General features: G+C 33.9%; 3 protein-coding genes across 3 annotated transcripts; all 3 read right to left on the bottom strand.

Annotated features, from left to right (window-relative positions):
• LOC104765661 (actin-interacting protein 1-2) lies at positions 125-3,160 on the bottom strand. Its single transcript, XM_010489418.1, has 6 exons — positions 2,643-3,160; positions 2,278-2,439; positions 1,963-2,149; positions 1,340-1,765; positions 728-1,135; positions 125-641 (listed from the first exon to the last, which is right to left on the bottom strand). The coding sequence occupies exons 1-6, from the start codon at positions 3,029-3,031 to the stop codon at positions 384-386; spliced, it is 1,830 nt and encodes a 609-aa protein (XP_010487720.1). The 5' UTR covers positions 3,032-3,160; the 3' UTR covers positions 125-383.
• On the bottom strand, positions 4,015-6,008 carry LOC104765660 (uncharacterized GPI-anchored protein At4g28100-like). The gene is made up of 2 exons (XM_010489417.2): positions 5,246-6,008; positions 4,015-4,554 (listed from the first exon to the last, which is right to left on the bottom strand). Exons 1-2 carry the CDS (start codon positions 5,912-5,914, stop codon positions 4,210-4,212), a joined length of 1,014 nt encoding a protein of 337 aa, XP_010487719.1. The 5' UTR covers positions 5,915-6,008; the 3' UTR covers positions 4,015-4,209.
• LOC104765659 (mitogen-activated protein kinase 9) lies at positions 7,273-11,600 on the bottom strand. The gene is made up of 11 exons (XM_010489416.2): positions 11,000-11,600; positions 9,842-10,250; positions 9,608-9,735; positions 9,459-9,518; positions 9,198-9,347; positions 8,741-8,896; positions 8,477-8,614; positions 8,255-8,328; positions 8,064-8,165; positions 7,709-7,940; positions 7,273-7,621 (listed from the first exon to the last, which is right to left on the bottom strand). The coding sequence occupies exons 1-11, from the start codon at positions 11,363-11,365 to the stop codon at positions 7,556-7,558; spliced, it is 1,881 nt and encodes a 626-aa protein (XP_010487718.1). The 5' UTR covers positions 11,366-11,600; the 3' UTR covers positions 7,273-7,555.

Genomic DNA, 19,710 nt, shown 5'->3' with positions numbered 1-19,710 from the left:
TGGAGTCATCTATTAGTATATTTTTTGTAATTAAGATTAATTAATTGATCAGACAAATTAATTGCAAATTCTCCTCTGTTTAAGGGGTAAAACGAAAGTAATCAAATATAGATCCAAAAAAAAAAAAAAAAAAAAANAGCAGAATCTCTCAAGTCCCATTCTCTTTATCAGTAATCTTCTGATAATGAAAATAATAAACAGACCAAAGATCACAATTTCAGACCAAAACAGAGATATGTAGACAAAAAGACACTCACACACAAGTCATCAACACAGCCACAGCCACAGCCAAACGGAGGAGATCCAAAAGTCTTCAAAAGTAGTTGAAGCTTTTCCACAGAGACAAGATATCTTTATAAATTTTTTTAACCTCAAAAGTCTTTTTATTGCGGAGTTAAGCTCCAGACGCGAATACAAGCATCTTCACCAGAACTCACTACATGGGAATCATCAGCAAAACCCAGACCATACACTCCACCTAAGTGAGCTCCTTTTATGGTCATCCTTGACGAAGCTGGTTTGTCCACTTCATACACAATCACACAGGTGTCCAAGGATCCTGTAGCAACCATACTGCTGTTTGGAGACCAAGCTAAGCAGTTTATGCGTGCGCTATGGTACAACATGTTCTTGAGCTTCATCTGTTTTTAAAAAGAGACCGATATAAGACCAGTGTTTGTATTACAGATTCATGGGGGGGAAAAGGTTATAAATAATCTTAATTTACCTCTCGGGAAACTCTGTCCCACACAACAGCTTCTCTGTTCAAATCAGCTGATGCAAACATAGAGAGATCCGGAGAGTAACGTATGACACTGATGGCGCCTCTGTGTTTCTCGAGAACTGTTTCCTCGGTGAGGGAGTCGCCACTAATAGAATACAGATGGAGTTTACCGTCTTGGCCACCGACGATGGCTTCAGTTCCATCAGGTGTTACTGCCAAAGCAGTGACAGTGAACCCAAGGTCGATGGTTGACACTACTTTCCCATCACGGAGAAACACAACTCCTGACTCAAAGGTCACCAGAAGTAGATCCGGTGAGAGTGGTGCAAGGCTTAGATCCTTTGGTTGATTTCCAATGTCAATAGCCTCTTCGTTTGTGCATTGATCGTCTTTATAGGAAATCCTGGATATCTGAATTAAGAATCACATAGTGAAAGAATGTGAATTAGTTGCTTCAATAATAGTTATGCTTGTAATAACTAATAGTAATATCATTAACACTTGTTACGTCCTTAAATTCATTCGATATTCCCCTAAATAGTCAGATCAACGCAAAAATTAAGGTGACAAGTCCTACTACATGTGAAAAAAAAATAAAAGTGAGAACCAATTTACCATATTGTCATATCCGGAGGTCACAATCTCTTCTTCATGAGCAGCAAAGCACTTGATTTGAGTGTTCTGAGTCCGCTGCAATTTACCGCTAAAACCTCGGCCTAGCATCCATTTACATATGAGACCATCATAACTACCAGATAATATGTAGTCAGTGTTTCCTTTGAGGACAGCTAAGGAAGAGACGTTCTTCATGTGCCCCGAAAACTGAAAGGGGGATTTATCAAGATCGCTTGCTGAGAATATGCTGATTGTGCCACCTAGAGAAACAGTGACAATATGATCGCTCTGCCACAGACACCCAACAAGCATATCGTCCACTACTCCTGATGATCCAGGACAATTCAATGTCGTCTTCAATGTTCCGCTACCACTTTCTGAAATATCCCATACTTTGGCAGACTTGTCTGCAGAAACAGTGAGGACCTGGTTGATGATTCAAACATATACAACATGTAAGTACCTATGTAGCACCAACCACTGATGATTCAAGTATATATGAGCGATATATTTCATATGTTATTCTAGTAAACCCTGTACAAGCCTAGTGTAGTTTGAGACTAATATGACGGAATCGGAAAAGAATTGATAATACGGTACAACAAACAGACATAACTTAGTACCTGTTTACCATCAGGACTCCAGCTAACTGCGTAGATGCTACCTTTATGCCCATCTTCAGGTGAAAGCTCTCCAAGTTTCTCACAAGTCTTTCCATCATATATAATTCCCTTTTTATCTGAACTTACAGTAATAAACTTACTTCCATCTGGTGCAAACCTCACACAGTTGACAAAGTTGGAATGCTCTCTGTCGACCAACAACACAGCAAAACTATTAAAACAACTCGGAATCACACAAGCAAGGAACTGAAAACAGATACAAAAAGTAATATCTTTCTTTAAAGAAATGGAACACAAGTAATTGAATAATCTGACCTGCTTGAGAGCTTGAACTTGAAAGGAGGACCTTCATAGAAATTCACCAGAAAATCTTCCCCACAAGTAACAATACGGAACGGTCTAGTTGGCTTGATAGCACAGCTAAGAACTCTCCTAGAATGTCCATCAAACTCTCCCACATTTGATCCTGAATCCCACCTAATATAAAATGTGAATATTTCGTTAGGCATCAAATGAGTCAAATGATCAGTTCAATGTGATTCGATCCGATTCAACAAATTCAATGCAAAACCCTTTTTAGTCCGATCAAATCCAAAGTCAACACATTTCACTTTAATTGAGAGCTAAGCACTTTAAAGATCAAATTTTTATCAAAGAAGCAAACAAAAAAAAAAGCTCACATGAAAGCACGAACAAGAGATTTCCCTTTGCCATCACCAGAAGCAACGATCCTCAACCCATCAGCGGACCACTGAAGATCATCGATCCGACCAGCCAAAACCTTAAACTCTTTCTTCAACACATGATCATTGTAAGCACCCCAGATTCTAACAGTACCCGACACATCACCCGACGCGATCCACTCTCCGTTAGGTGAGTATCTCGCAACAGTAGCTGGGTAAGCGTGTTCCCCGTAGATAGAGACATTCAAAGGGTTGTTGAGGTCGAGCATCACGACGGATCGACCATTAGTGTAGAGGATTGTATCGGACTTTGAGTCACCGGAGATCAGGATCCCTCGACCTCTCTCCGTTGATGGGACGCAGGCGTAGGTTTCGGAAAGTTCCATCAAAAATCGAGAGACTTTAGCAGAGATTGTTTTGAGTGATATTTTTTTGGGTTTTACGAGAAGAAGAAGAGACCACACAGACGAAGAAAAGGGAAGGGCGGTTTTGAGTCTCCGTTAGCTGTTCTTGTTTATGCTTTTTTTAATTAATTAAAAAGATTTATGTAATGGTAATAATCATTGTTACAACATTCACTTCTCTGGCACAAACTGATTAAATTAATTAATAAATAAAAGAAGAAAAATGTGAAGTGTAGTCTTCTAAAGACCTATTTGTATTTAGTCTTGTTGTTGTTGCTTATCACAATTGTTTATTAGACACAAAATAATCATATGCTATAATAATGGTTATGTTTTTCCTACAAATGAAGAGGTTTATTAGTGGAGTGGATTAAACATGGTAATGTTGGAATTTTATGGATTAGAGTTAGACTAATTGGGTGTTATATTTTCAAAAGAGGTAAATGTGCGGCCCATGGTCCGGTGAAAAAAGCCCATAGTAGCTATATTTGGAAATATTGCCAAGTCAATGAATCGCTAGCATTTGATGTCTGTCTATTTAAACACCGACACAACTTGTTATGAAATATCCTTGTGATATAAAAAAAAAATTCATGGAATCATTCGATTATTGATTGAAATTTTTATTGGAATGTATGAGAAAATTTAGTTGTCAGTCGTGGGGCTTTACATCTCTTGGTCGCATTATAATACACAGATGAATGTATATTATTATTGTTTATAGAGATCTTCCTTGCGTGGTTAGAGAGAAGATAAGGAAACATAAGAACAAAGCTGTCACAAGTCTCTCTGTCTCTCTCAAACCAGCCACACCACCTCGTCCCCATTACTCACATGCCCTTTCTCTATTATTCTTCTCTTCAAAAAAAAAAAATGTTGATATAATTCTGATTGATTGCGTTCATATAGTTTGATATGGTCGCAAAATTATTGTTGAAAATTTTGCAATTTGTGAATTGTTGTTTTCCAAATTTTAATTGACCAATTTTTTGATGTAATAAAATGTTTAGAAGAACATGGCTACAACAACGACAACAAAAAGACTAATTTACAAAGACAGAACAGAACCAAGCCCATCTCTTTTTCTACCTGAATTTCACTTCATTCAACCAATCACGTAATACCACGTGCCCACATCACAATCAAAATCCAATACAACGTCACCACGACCTTAGTAAGACTAATGTGATGATGACGCTGTAAAGAAAGAAGTGGACCAAGCAGTGCGGATACTGAAGTGAAGTTGCCGAGCCACTAGAGAATTCGGAAGAGTCGACGGCTAAGGGCATGCCGTCGCTGCCGATAGCACACGACCGTGGTTCCCCACCTTGGTTGAGCATTACGGCTCGGAGGACGGAAGTGACAGTGGGGAAGTAAGCTGTACGGTTCTTAGCAAGAAGCCAAGTGAGACCCATGAGGACGCAGTCTTTGTTGTGCATTTTTGCTGTTCTGTTTCGATCTTCCTTGGATGGGTTTCTTGTACCTGAAGTTTTTTTCGGGTTTAGCTGCAAAACAAAACCAGAAGCGTGTTAAGTTTGTTTAGGTTTTGTTACTGTTGACTAAGTAATCATTGAGGATTTAGAAAGTAGAAAGGTGGAAGCTAGTGGCTAAGCTTTATTTTTAGTCATGGTAGGTTGGTGATTAAGATGTAGAAGAATGAAATCAAAGACAAAGTAACGCGTGAAGATCACGGCTTTTGTAAGCGCCTATGTGTGAGTGTGTGTCAGACTGTCAGATAGAAAAAGAACAAAAGCTAAAGAACAAAACTTTTCCCAAATTACCATTCGCCATGGATGATGGCCAGATCAGAAAGAATCCTAGATTACATAATTCCAAATCTTCCTCAATCCTCACTTACTCACTCACATACTCATATAGTAAAACCCTAACGTGCTTAAACACTAAATATCAGCAAAGCATCAAGAAAAGTGATTACTTTTGTATTAGATCTCCTTAGACATAGTTAACTAGTCGATCAATTCCTCATTACTCATCCAAAACACTGTCTAATCTATAAGTAACTCTAAACCAAAACCAGATGCTAAAACACCAAAGAACACTAAAGGGTATCAATAGATTATCTAAAAGTTACTAGATTTATCTACTAAACACACATTTCACTATGTTAGACAACCTAGCTAGTTCCCATTTGAACTCCACAGTGACAGCTTCTAATAGAAAAGTTAGAGACTTTACCTTATAGAGACTGTTCAAGCACTTGTTACAGCCAAGCAGAGGAGAGAATCTATCAGCATTGTTGTGGCTTCCACTCAAACAATCAGTTTCTAATCTAGTAACCCTCTCGTCTCCGACAAGTCTCCCTTCTTCGTTCACTCTAAAAGCCTCAGAACAGCTCAAAGGATGCAATCTGATTCCGCAGTAGCAGTAAACGACGTCGCAAGTCTCGTTCGGTCTGGTGAGCTCAATCCCTCTCTGCCTCAGAGATTTCCCCAATCCGTCAACGCAAGTCTCCGAGTCATCGGGAAGCAGAGGCATGTCCTCTTGCGTCATCGGGGAGGATGATGCGTTTCTGGCGGCGGCGGAAATGGAGCGGCTGAGAGCAGTGGTTGAGTAAGCAGAGTAGAGCCACGCGCCTAGAACAGGGCAGCATCGTCCTTTGTGGAGCTTTTTGCCGGTGCAGGCTGATTTGATTCCGTGGAAGAGGTCTTCAGGTAAATCGAGAGGGCAGCCTGAGAAATCGGATTGCTCCGGGAAAGCGGGTATGGTTGCGGGTGGGGATGATTTGACCCGGAATGGCTGGACTGTGACAGTATCTTCTGGGTTTGGTGAAACGAGTGACAGAATGGTGAAGAAGGAGAAGAAGACGATGATGAGGTGAAAGGGAGAAGGCGCGTGTTGGAACATCGCCGGAACGATGGAGACAAGAGTAGACTAGCAAAAGAGAGAGAGAGAGAGAGAGACAAAGAGAGTGTGAGCGAAGAGATGTGTAATAAAATATCACAAATAGGGGATCTCGATTTATACCAATTTAATATTACTCCTACTACTACAGTCTTACTACTTATTTAAAAAATAATTGGTTCGTTAAAAAATTTCATTGTAAACAAACAATTTCTTATGATTCGTTAATATTTTTTCATTGTGTATGATTATAATAGAAAGTATGTTTAAATTGTAATCCATGGTAGTTGAATCACGGGACGATTATTCTTCGCATTGAAACTTGAAAAGTACAGAGTGAGACTGATCGGCAGGTTCACTTGTTTTTGTTTTATAATTCCAATACATAAGACTTGGAAGGATTCGTTTAGTTTAGTACTAGTATTATACTTACGATACTCCACTACTTTTGCTTTGTATATTTTTTATGAAGCCAATGTAAAAAACCACACATACTTAGTTCTGATACTGTAATCTGTTTAATCGATCAAATTAGCATAGTGCGATTTTATAAAGTTTTTCGTAGGCTGACAAAATAATGCAATTATTTTTTTTTTCGCAAATTAAACATTGTAAAGAACAAAAGAACCATGCAAAATGCAAACTGTAAAACAAAAGTCGCCAATTTAGTTTTGTTATGTTTATAGTATTTAGCTGTTTTGTCATTTTTCTTTTTTATTAAAGTTTTTATGTGTATACTATAAATTAAAGACTTCACTCTTATTTCCATGGAAAATAAAAAGAAAAGAAAAGAAAAAAATCGCACCCAAGCCAGGAAATAAAGGTGGATAGTAAAAAGGAAAAAGAGAGAATTATGTGGAGCTCCATGTTAAAAAGGTAACGTCAGGCACGCGAAATGGTATTGTAGTAGTAGCAAGTAGTAGTAGTGAATTAAAAAGCTGCTTAAACTATGACATTACAATCCCTTTTTCGGGAATGCCATAACAAAAAGTAACGACTTCTACTGTAGTAGAGTTACAAAATGATATATACTCACTTTGGATATAGACTAAAATTCACAACATTGGACTAATTTAAATTTATGTAAGATATGTACAGCTCGTAACAGTATTTTCATCCGCTCTCTCAAAAGCCACTAGTAAACCAAAAGCGAGAGAACAAAGAAAAAGCAAATGGGACGACCAAAAAGAAGAAAATCAACAGTAAATCAAAATCATTCTATATCATTTGAGGACGAAGTTGATCATCATACTCACTTACTGTATATAACATGTATACTTAGGATTAACTTAGGCATATATGGGTCAAGATTATGCGTTTAATTAAATACACAAACTTCACATTTAATTTTCATCGCCTGATAAGGTCAAATACTTGTAAGACATAAATCCAGGGGTTAACATGTAGTAAAGCCAAACGCACTGGGGCTATTTCCACAATTCTTCTTCATCCATATTTTTTTTAACACAACTCGAATTGATGGACAAATTGAAAGCAAATGACGGTTAACTTGTTTTGTTCATTGCTCATGTCTCTCAGTATCTCAAAGATCATAACATTTCTTCTTCTTCTCTGTGAGAGATGTGTAAATTGTAGAATCCGCCGCCTACTGTTAGCAACAAGTTTCACTCCCCAATATCTGAATCAAGTGTGGAGAGCCGCAACCTTTTGAGACAAAGCATCTACCGTATCATTGTTTGTTTCCCCGTGCTGTAAAAAGTAAACAAGAATGTGAAAAACAAGTGTACACAAATCTTTTACTCTATTCTATATGTATCATGTTTCTTGATTGTTTACCTCGGAGTTGTTTTTTTGTTTCACGCCAATGCATTTAGATGCACTGATGCTCGCACTTTTTAGCAAGCTGCGAGCGCTGTAACCAGTATAGCTGGTCCCATTCCTGTAGTCTGAGCCCTCGTGTTGTGACGTTGGAGGGCTTTCGAGGGTTGTGGCTAAAGAAGCTGTGGATCTGTTCTCGATATCGTGATTATGTGATTCATTCTCTTTCTTAGGAGCAGGGACTCTCTCTCTGAAACAGAAAAGGTTCCAACACAGCACAACGGAATGAGAAGCAAACTTTAAAAGAATCGGGGAAATCTGATGACTTTTTAAATTAGTTCTACGGACAAACCAACAAACAAAAATTGTATACCTAGGCAAAGAAGCGTGTTGGCGTTGAAGAGGTGAGCCTCTCTCACCCTTACCGTAATTTTCTTCAAGATGTGCAAATTGTCTCTTAAACCGATCAACACCACTGCATTTTCATTTAGATTACAAAATCCTTATATTACTTCTCATGATTAGTGGTAATTTTGAATACAGATTTTAAATGTTTGTATATACCTTGGGTACATGAAGCTAGTCTGTTCTCCACCTCGAAGATATTCTTGCAGCATCTGAGGATGATACTCTAATATCTGCATTGTTTCATTTTCAGGTTTTGTAAGAATCACGATTAACCAATGGATACGTGCAAAAAAAGAAGAATATACATTATGCCATTGTTCAGAGCTTAACCAATCCAAACAAGTTTAGTGAAGCAAAAACAATAAGAGATTAGTGTACCTCTCTATAGATCAATTCTCTCACATCTTCTTTCGTTATCTTCCTTCTTTCAAACTCAAACACAAGTTTTGGAATCGGTTGAGTAGATGGTTCCCGGTCCACGTTTGCCAGACCATAGAAGTAAGGATCTGCCAGTGCCTGTATACACGCGCGCACACACAAACATGTATATATAAAGTTTCCTTTTCTGAGAGTGATTGAAACTGCTCTGAAACTTTGAAGTGAAAACGCTAGAGAAAAAAAAGTACAATACAGGAGCTTTACCTCTTCAGCTGTGGGACGGTCTTTGGGATCAAATGCAAGAAGACGGTGCAGTAAGCGAAGGGCCAACGGGTCTACATGAGGAAATTTGTGAGTGAATGGAACTGGCGGTTTTCTTCTCATATTGGCCAGGTATCTCCTCGCCTTTTCATTACGAATCTGTAACAACACAAAACACTAACCATCATTACAGGAAACAGAAAACTGATCCATCCTTGTCTTGTAACGTTATAACAATAGTATGCTCATATTTCTGAGCTTTCCTACCAATTAATATGAATTTAGCCCAAGCTAGCCTAAACTACTCGCCACAAAACCATGGCTGGAAGGTACTAGCTACGGTACTAGTAAACAAATAGTCATCATTTATAAAACTTTCAACTCATACGACATAAGACATCAAAAAAACTCTAGCAGCCAAATTGTGGTAAACAGAAATAGATGAACTCTACCAACTAACCCTTGAAATAGCTTCGGGAGGCGGAGTACCGAGCAAATCAGTCATAATATCCAATTGATGCACCACATTCTTCCCAGGAAACAACGGCTTCCCAGTGAGCATTTCTGCAAATATGCATCCTATGCTCCATATATCAATGGCAGGAGTATACTGCAGCAAAGAAAGAAAATCCGTTTTAAGCTAAGATTGTGATGTCATATAATATGTGAAACATACAACTTTTGCAACAAGAAAATAAAAGAAACGAGAATTGAATTTTACTTTGGAGAAGAAAGAACCACAAAGTTCTGGTGCACGGTACCATCTTGTAGCAACATAGTCCTGCAAAGAAGGGAAAACCATTTTGATCACAACATTTAATGCATTAGAGAATATAAAATAGAAACTTATGATTTCAGTCTGTAACATACAGTCCAGAATATAGCCGAAGGTGCATCATTAAACGACACTCGAGCAAGCCCAAAGTCGCAAATCTTCAACTTGCAGTCAGAGTTAGCTAGAATATTTTTAGGCTTCAAATCACGATGAAACACATTAGCTGCATGCAACAAAGAAAAAAGATTTCGTTCAGGTTGAGTTGAAAAGCAGTAATATACTAAAGGGAACAACGGGAACAGAAATTTTTTACGAGCCAAGGCACTCGCCTGTGTGTATAAACTTCAGACCACGAAGAAGCTGGTAGAGGAAAAACTGGTAATGCTCAGGTGTAAGATCATCATTCGCCTTGATAACTTGGTGAAGATCTGATTCCATCAACTCGAAAACAACATAAATGTCTCTGAATTCACGGCGTGAAGGAGGAAGCATTACGTGTTTAATCTCCACTATATCAGGATGCCGGAGCAACCTAAGAAGCTTGATCTCTCTTAGAATCCGCGTTGCATCAGAGACGTGCTCAAAGACATCATTAATTTTCTTAATGGCAACCTTTTCGCCAGTATATGTGTCGATTGCAGATGCCACAACCCCGTAACTTCCTTTCCCTATAACTTCTTGGATTTGGTATCGGCTGGCTTCACCATATTCTGTAAAGAACTCAGTCTCCAGTACAACCTGCGATTGAACAAATATAAAACACCTATTAAGAAATTTAGATTGGAAAGTCAGGGAACTTTGCCTAGTTCTCCAAATTCTATAGATCATCTTCTAGACATATATAAGGTACCATAGATTCATAATGAGACTATAGGGAATCAAAAAACCAATTCAAAGCCGAGGCAAATGAAACATAATGAAGAAGAAACCAAAACAACAATGTCACCATTCTACTAGGTCTCCAAATCCTTCAATAAGGTGACATAGATTCAGATCATACCAGAGGGAATCAAAAACCAGTTCAGAACCGAGGCAAAGGAAGTATAATCATGAAGCAACATTTTCTCTCACAACATAACATCTAAGACTGTTGATCAAAATATTTGACAGTTCCATAAAAGTCAATTCGTAACCATCAGAGACAGCCAACATTTCTTAAGCAAAGAAACACCAAGAATATAGGAATCCCAAAAAAGTGTTTGCCCTTTTCAATCTAATAACTTAAAACCCAATGAGATTAAACAACGATTTGCTACAGTTCCTTCCAACGAAATTGGAGAAATGAAACAGAAACTCATTCGAATCCCAAAAAAGTGTTTGCCTTTTTAAAAACAGAAATCACCAACAAAAAAAAAAACAAAGGCAACAAAACCCAATTTTGAAACTGACTTTGTCCAAGAAAGCAAACAGATAGATGTTTACGACAGATCCATGGGAGGAGCAGTAACCCCCAAATGGTTTCCATAAATAAATAAAAAAAGCCGAACCTTTTTATGAGGATCCATAAGAATGTAATTCCTTCTAGGAACCCTAATGCACTTCAAACCAGACAAATCAAAATCCCTAACAAGGGCGAATCTTTTCGTTTCCTCTTCTGCCCTTTTCTCTTTTCCTTCTTCTTCTTCCTCTTCTTCTTCTTCTTCTTCTTCTTCTTCTTCTTCTTCTTCTTCTTCTTCTTCGTTTCTGTAAATGGTTGTGAGCTGAGACCGTAAACTGGTAACAGATAAACGATCACTTGTAGAACCACAGTGGCGAGAGCTGTTGTTGCTGTTGTTGGTGATCAGATGATTAGAAGCATTCCGAGAATGAGGATGATGACTATTATTAACGGTGGTGCTGTGACTAGCACCCATCAAACACCCTCCTCCACCACCACTCTTTCTTTTTTTTTTAATTTAATTTCTTTAAAAAATATATATAATTAAAATTAGTAAACAAAATGTTGACTCTACGCACGAATCTCTCAGGTATGGCGTGCTTCTCTCTTTCGAATTCGACTCTCCATTATTATTATTTTTTTTTTAATTTTTTTTCCCTTTGCTGTTTGGGTTTCTCTCTTGTCCGAAGGATGCGGAAGCTAGAAGAAGAAGAAGAAGAAGAAAGAAGTAGAGGAGAAGATGAAGAAGGTGAAAGGGGGTTTCTTTTTGGCACGTGCGGTGCACGTGAAGCGTGTGTCACTCTTTTACCCTTTTTAATTAAAGGTATGTTTGACTATTTACGAACTAAAGGTTCATCATTCACATGGATTTTAATATCTCTCGTCGTTTTTCATAACAACAACTAATCAGATCAAGTGTTAGGAAAAATTAGGCTAACAAAATAACAATTAACAAACTGTATAACTATTTTTGATAAGGACTCTATAATATTAAAATTTTTCAAAAAGCGTGTCTGAGAAGAAGAAAAGAGAAAAATAAAAACGGTGATGGTAGTGGTGTTGGAGGTGGGTGGGGCCAAAATGGCCTTTTGGTTTGAGATATTGTAAGATGACAGCCAATGTCTGCCCTGTAACTCTTCTAATGCACGTCTCCGGTCGTGTGACTTTGAGAGTTGAGAGGACCCTAATGACCAGAAAAACATAATTAACAAATTCATCTTTCAAACAAACAAAAAAAAAAAGACCATTAAAAAAACAGTTAACTATGCAGCACACGGACAGGCCCATCTCATCCCATGTCCTTGCTTGTGCCCTCAGGGATGATAATTCGGCCCGTTAACATGTAATGAAGAAATTTGAGTACTCACGCGACCCCTTTTTGAAAAAAAATTGTAATGCCCATTTTGGTACCGTCTTTGCTTAGCGAAAGTGGTAATTTTGTGACGCATAGTTGGTAGTTCACTCTCTGTAGTCTTTTACCAATGCTCAAAATGTTATTTCAAAAATCAAATGTAAAACAATATTTGTATATGATCTACTTCTAAGCATAAATATATGAATCATAAGTGATGATTAGCAAATTACTTTAGCTTTGTTGTACACTTGTAGTTGACAAGTTTTTCCATTTCGTTATTACATATGTTTTAAATTGCAAAAATATCTCGGTTTCTGGAATTTCGTGGAAAAATATATACAAACAAGGGTTGTTTTTTTTTAGACATAAGTTTGGTTATATCTCAGCTTTGCATATCAGTGTTCTTTATGTGTTTTGAGATGCTACTAAAGTCATATGGCGATAAAATAGTTTTTTGCCGTCCATCACAATATATATGTTTAGAAAGTTACTTATCTGAATGTCAAATGCTTTAAGACATTTGAAATACAAATCGAACATTTCAATACAAAAGTACTTATGTTTGTGGACTCCTTATCGCATATTCTATAGGTTTTGGTCTACAATAATCAGATTGTCCACGTACGTGAAGCAGTACACATATCGTAGTCATGTGCTTTATTGGTGGTCATCTTAAGTCTTTTATCAGCCACACTTTTGTTGGTTTCTCTGTTTGGCTATTGCTCGAAAGTTGAAACTATTCGAGCACACGCACGCACGCACACATAGGACACAAGCACATATTCTATTAAAAGATAAGCATACATACGTCGTTGTATGAAAATGACGCTACTCAGGTGATATTTGGGATTTAACTGGTGACCCATTATCCAATTTTTATTGCGCTAACGTACTATACTCGTCTATAAATTTGTACTGTATTGTCAGTGACAGTAATATCAGGACAATTTTCTTGGTCATCCATTTTGGTTACCGGCCGTGACGTATGAAGGGACGATGACTCAACGGATGAGATAGGGGTGGCGCAGCTGTTTACCCCAAAGATTTATAAATTGGTTTTTAGTCCATTGATTTTACTTGACATTTGCTAGTCCAATTTTGAAAATTCTGATTCTTTTCCATTTGTACTTGTTCAACTTTATGTTTATTAGTGCTGATGCCAATGTCATTTCCAGATCCATAACTTGCTTATATTGTCAGATCTTACACCTAATTTTTTCATCTATTCACTTGTAGTTATAGTTTTCTCTAATTTTCATATACTTTCTTTAATAACTAACATGATCATATCCTTTAGGATAAAGTACGTATTTTTATGACTTAGTTAGATATATAAATAACTGCTAAAAATAAACCTAACCAATATAGTGAGACTTTGCAATGCGTTTGAATGCGTTGGAGTTTTTTTGAAATTTCGTAAAAATATAACTGTTAATACGTACGTGTGACTAAACCTATGTTTTTGTTGATTAAGTAGTGCAAACCGTACGGTAAAGCATAAAGTAGATGGGACACATATATATATGTTAACGGGTTCGATTTTTCTATATCTTCGGAATCAAGTACAGAACTTATTAACTAGAAAAGGTTTTAATCTACAATTGATATATGACATTCTCTACTCTTTTTCTCAAATTACAATGAATGTTAAGGAAATGGTAACAACGTTTTTTCCAACTAAGACGATTTCCACAACCAAACTACCCATAGATCTTACATCAAATATAGTAAGATGATGTCACACACTTTTTATGTGTCTCTCAAGAATACCTTTAAGCACACAAGTTTTTATGAATCTTCTTCTAAGTATTTATAATACTAACTTAAAAATACTAAATTGTTAATTAAAAAAATAGTTTTTGCCAAAAAATATTTTAAAAAGATAATTTTGTAATTAAGCTTAATGTTTGATACGTGAAACATAAAATTTTAAATAAAAAAGGCGATATGTTTAATATATATTAGACTTCGTTGAGATATGCATCTAAACTTTGGATTCAACAAGTACTAATTATGTTTTCCATTTTTTGAATTTTATTAAAATTATTGTTCACTAATCACTACTTATTGTTTTAGTTATATTGCTTAAATAAATTCAACTTATTTGCGATACACTACAATACAATAATAATGTGCAATTAACACAATAGAAAAATTATATAATGAGTTTTTAAAGTTAGTGTTCACCATTTATTACTCTAGTTATAGTGTTAAAATAAATTAAGCTTGTTTACGATAAACGACAATACACTCAGATTTTCTCTTTTAAAACTTACTAATTACATATTTTCATATGTCAAGTGTTTTTTATTTTAAAAACTCAATATTATTATTTTAATCATATATTTTAAATAGATTAAGCTTGATTGAGATATATGACAATACAATAAAGATCTGCATTTAAAACTTATTAATTATATTTTCATATAAATTTTCTAAAAACTTCCATTAACTATGTATTGTATTAATTATGTTGTTTAATTAAATTAAGCTTGTTTTCAATAAACGACAAAAATATTAAAATGAAATTGAATTTACTAATTATGATTTTCATATACATAGATATATAATATAAATTAATTATCTATTAAATGTATTATGTTTATTTACGATACACGACAAAACAATTAAAATGAAATTAAAATTTACTAATTATGATTTTCATATACATAGATATATAATATAAATTAATTATCTATTAAATGTATTATGCTTATTTACTATACACGACAAAACAATTAAATAAAATTAAAATTTACTAATTATGATTTTCATATACATAGATATATTATATAAATTAATTATCTATTAAATGTACTATGCTTATTTACGATAAACGAAAAAACAAGAAAAATTACTATTTATTTTATTTAGTTTGCTTTGTGCTTTTACATCTATGTAATTGTGTAATCAAAAAAAAATTAACAAATAATGATTTTATATCATTATTAATTAATTTCTTTTACCTCTTACACTAATTAGTATGAAATAGTTTTTTGTTAACTGTAATGAAAATATTTTATTCAAAAGCAAGTAATTGTAGTATATTCTAATGAAAAATATAACTAATACATCATGACGTATCATTTAATTTCTTAGGATTAAGGGTCATAATATGTACGTTTTTTTTTTTTAAATCATAGTAAATATAACAGTGTACATCCTAGTATCATGTAGGATACTACACGACCTAGGAAATACACATCATTTGCTTTACCTACATATGGAATCTTCATCAATTGTTATGGAGCTTGGAGAGCACCTGAAATTCATTCAAAGACAGAAGTGAGAAATTCAAATCGAAGTGAAAACGAGTAATATTTCAAAACCTATTTAGAATACAGTAGTATAAATAAAAATTCACTTTCACTGATGGGACTGTGTTGGTGAGGATGTTTTTCGTTTCCGTAATGGAAATCTCCTAACTTAACAGTCACCCCATTTCCGTTGTCAACAATATAAAAGTTGTCAAGCGTTAAGTGTCGATGTGTTATACCTTCCTGATGGATATCAGCAACCATTGTTATCACATCTTTGATCATGTCTTCAAGAAATTTGGAAGGCTGGCCATGTTTACCCCAAAACTTTGATTTGTTGTTGAAGTGATTCTGAATAAGATATTGAACCTGAGCTGGGACCAACAAATTCTGATTATATCCACCTGAGTAACAAAAGTCGATACATTGTTTGAGGGTGCACTTCCATGGTTCAGTAACGAAGTAGAAAAAGCTCCCATCGATATTTACTCCAAAACAATGGAACACGTTTTTTTATGTTAGCTGCCATATGTGATTAAGCAACTGCCCATGCAAGGCTACATTATGATCATCTTCTGTAAAAGGTGTCCTTCTTACAGACGAAGGGAGGTGATCCCTTACTCCTTCGACAACATTAATAGCGACTTAAAATAGTGTACATCCTAATATCATGTAGCCTTGTAAACAAGGGTTTGATTTCTTAATGGCAAAAGTATCTCGGTTTCTGAAATATTGTGGGAACATATATACAAACAAGGGTTTGATTTCTTAGACATGAGTTTGGATTTACCTCCCTTCGTATATAGATGTTCTTTATGTGTTTTGAGATGCTAGTAAAGTCATATGGCGAGAAATAGATTTTTACCGTCCATCACAAAATATATGCTTTAGAAAGTTACTTATTCAAATGCTTTAAGAAATTTGAAATACAAATCGAACATTTCAATACAAATTAAAGTAATTATATTTGTGGACTCCTTCTTGCATATTCTATAGGTTTTGGTCTACAATAGTCAGATTGTCCACGTACGTTAAGCAGTACACATATCGTAGTCATGTGGCTTTATTGGTGGTCATCTCAAGTCTTTTATCAGCCACACTTTGTTCGTTTCTCTGTTTGGCTATTGTTCAAAAGTTGAAACTATTCGAGCACACGCACGCACACATAGGACACAACAAGCATATATTATATTAAAAGATAAGCATACATATGTCGTTGTATGAAAATGACGCTACTCAGGTGATATTTGGGGTTTAACTGGTGACCCATTAACTGGTTTTTATTGCGCTAACGTACTATACTCAGTCTATAAATTCGTATTGTATTGTCAGTAATATCAGGACAATTTTCTTGTTTATCCATTTTGGTTACCGGCCGTGACGTATGAAGGGACGATGACTCAATGGATGAGATAGGGGTGGCGCAGCTGTTTACCTCAAAGATTTATAAATTGGTTTTTAGTCCCATTGATGGTACTTGACATTTGCTAGTCCAAATGGTAAAATATATTCCAGATCCTTCACTCATCACTCGATATAAAAATAGTTATGTAAAAAAAATTGCTCCATCAAACTGACAGTTAAAAGAAACAGCTATTTTCTAAAGTATTGGATAGCAAAAAACAAGAAAATCAAGAAAAATATACTGGCAGTGACTTGTTTTTCCTTACATTTACATGTTTTGAAAATTCTGATTCTGTTCCAATTGTACTTGTTCAACTTTATGTTTCCGTTTTAACTTAAAAATTAGTGCTGATGTCAATGTCATTTCCAGATCCATAACTTGCTTATATTGTCAGATTTTACAACTATTTTTTTCAGCTATTCACTTGTAGTTATAGTTTTCTTTAATAACTAGCATGATCATATCCTTTAGGATAGAATACGTATTTTTATAATTAGATATATAAATAACTGCGAAAAAATAAACCTAACCAATATAGTGAGACTTTGCTTCACTATAGATTTTCTCACAATCTTTCTTGCAATATCGTTTGAATGCGTTGGAGTTTTTTTTAATTTCGTAAAAACATAACTGTTAATACGTATGTGTGACTAAACCTATGTTTTTAACAACTACTAATTATGTTTTCTATATTTTGAATTTTATTAAAATTATTGTTCACTAATCACTACTTATTGTTTTAGTTATATTGGTTAAATAAATTCAACTTCTTTGCGAGGACACGCAATACAATAATAATGTACAATTGACACAATAATTTTCTTTTTTTTATATAATGAGTTCTTTTAAAGTAATTGTTCACTATTTATTACTCTAGTTATAATGTTTAAATAGATTAAGCTTGTTCGCCATACACGACAATAAACTTAGATTTTTTCTTTTAAAACTTACTAATTACATATTTTCATATCTCAAATTTTTAATAAAAAATTTCAATATTATTATTTTAGTCACACTTTTTAAATAGATTAAGCTTATTTGCGGTAAACGACAATACAATAACGATTTTCATTTAAAACTTATGTATTATATTTTCATATCTAAATGTTCTAAAAATTCATATTCACTATCTATTGTATTAATTATGTTGTTTAATTAAATTAAGCTTGTTTGCGATAAACGACAAAACAGTTAAAATGAAATAAAAATTTACTAATTATGATTTTAATATACATAGATATATATATAATATAAATTTATTATCTATTAAATGTAATATGCTTATTTACGATACACGACAAAACAATTAAAATGAAATTAAAATTTACTAATTCTGATTTTCATATACATAGATATATAATATAAATTAATTATGTATTAAATGTAATATGCTTATTTACGATACACGACAAAACAAGAAAAAATAAATTAAAATTGACTAATTATGATTTTAATATACATAGATATATATAATATAAATTTATTATCTATTAAATGTAATATGCTTATTTACGATACACGACAAAACAATTAAAATGAAATTAATATTTACTAATTATGATTTTGATATACATAGATATATAATATAAATTAATTATCTATTAAATGTATTATGCTTATTTACGATACACGACAAAACAATTAAAATTAAATTAAAATATACCAATTATGATTTTCATGTACATAGATATATAATATAAATTAATTGTCTATTAAATGTAATATGCTTATTTACGATACACGACAAAACAAGAAAAAATAATAATCATTTTACTTAGTTTGCTTTGTGCTTTTACATCTATGTAATTATGTAATCAAAAAAAAAAAATACTGATTTTATATCATTATTAATTACTTTCTTTTACATCTTACACTAATCAGTATGAAATATTTTTTTGTTAACTGTAATAAAAATATTTTATTCAAAAGCAAGTAATTGTAGTATATTCTAATGAAAAATATAACTGATGTATCATTTAATTTCGTAGGATTAAGGGTCATAATATGTACATTTTAAAAAAAAAAATCATAGTAAATAGTATAACTTTTGAAATTAAAAAAAAAAAGCTAAAACAAACGACCTTGAAGTTAAACTTAGTAAATTNAAAAAAAAAAATCATAGTAAATAGTATAACTTTTGAAATTAAAAAAAAAAAAGCTAAAACAAACGACCTTGAAGTTAAACTTAGTAAATTGCATATTGACTTCAACTTATCATACACTCATTAATGGAGGTTGATACTTAATGCAATAGTGTGTGATACTTTATTTGATGCAATCCAAAATCATTTTTTTTTTACACTGAAAGCAAGGAGGTATTCTAGAAAATGTGCCGTCCATTAATTAAAATAATTTTGGGTGAATTTTGTTATTACATATGGAGCGTAAATCTAGCAATTTTGTGAGAGAACTAAAAAAAACCAAAGTAAAGAAACACAAATCTTATAAAAATAAAAAATAAACAAACAGAAATAAAACGACACGTCATCGATCCTCGTCAGGACCATTGATTAAAAAGAAATCTACGGTCAGATTTAATAGTAATCTCTTTAGTCATTTTGCATCTCTCTCTCTCCTCTACTCCTCCGCCTCCTTCTCTCTCCAACCTAACTATATTTATATTTCTCTCTCAATAATTTTTATTTTCACAAAACCAAAAAAAAAAAATCAAAAGAGCTGAGAGCACAAAAAAAAAAAGGAAAAGAAAAAAAAAACCCTAAATCTAAATCTCACCTTCCTTCCTCCTCTGTTTCTTTTCTTCTTTTTTTTTTTTTTTTTTTTTTTTTTTTTTTTTTTAAAAAACA

This window comes from Camelina sativa, chromosome 19 (assembly GCF_000633955.1).
Source record: "Camelina sativa cultivar DH55 chromosome 19, Cs, whole genome shotgun sequence".
NCBI classification, from domain to species: domain Eukaryota; kingdom Viridiplantae; phylum Streptophyta; class Magnoliopsida; order Brassicales; family Brassicaceae; genus Camelina; species Camelina sativa.
Note: the sequence above shows the minus strand (reverse complement) of the source record. Positions and strands in the feature narration are given on the sequence as shown.

What these genes read in the sequence shown, in the direction of transcription:
- LOC104765661 (XM_010489418.1), bottom strand. Translation starts at nt 3,031, where the DNA reads ATGGAACTTTCCGAAACCTACGCCTGCGTCCCATCAACGGAGAGAGGT. An exon ending in TCTCTTGTTCGTGCTTTCAT is followed by an intron (nt 2,440 to 2,642) that starts GTGAGCTTTTTT and finishes ATTTTATATTAG; the next exon opens with GTGGGATTCAGGATCAAATG. An exon ending in GGGACAGAGTTTCCCGAGAG is followed by an intron (nt 642 to 727) that starts GTAAATTAAGAT and finishes TTTTAAAAACAG; the next exon opens with ATGAAGCTCAAGAACATGTT.
- LOC104765660 (XM_010489417.2), bottom strand. Translation starts at nt 5,914, where the DNA reads ATGTTCCAACACGCGCCTTCTCCCTTTCACCTCATCATCGTCTTCTTC. An exon ending in GCTTGAACAGTCTCTATAAG is followed by an intron (nt 4,555 to 5,245) that starts GTAAAGTCTCTA and finishes TTTGTTTTGCAG; the next exon opens with CTAAACCCGAAAAAAACTTC.
- LOC104765659 (XM_010489416.2), bottom strand. Translation starts at nt 11,365, where the DNA reads ATGGGTGCTAGTCACAGCACCACCGTTAATAATAGTCATCATCCTCAT. An exon ending in TTATGGATCCTCATAAAAAG is followed by an intron (nt 10,251 to 10,999) that starts GTTCGGCTTTTT and finishes GTTCAATCGCAG; the next exon opens with GTTGTACTGGAGACTGAGTT. An exon ending in GTGGTTCTTTCTTCTCCAAA is followed by an intron (nt 9,348 to 9,458) that starts GTAAAATTCAAT and finishes TCTTTGCTGCAG; the next exon opens with TATACTCCTGCCATTGATAT.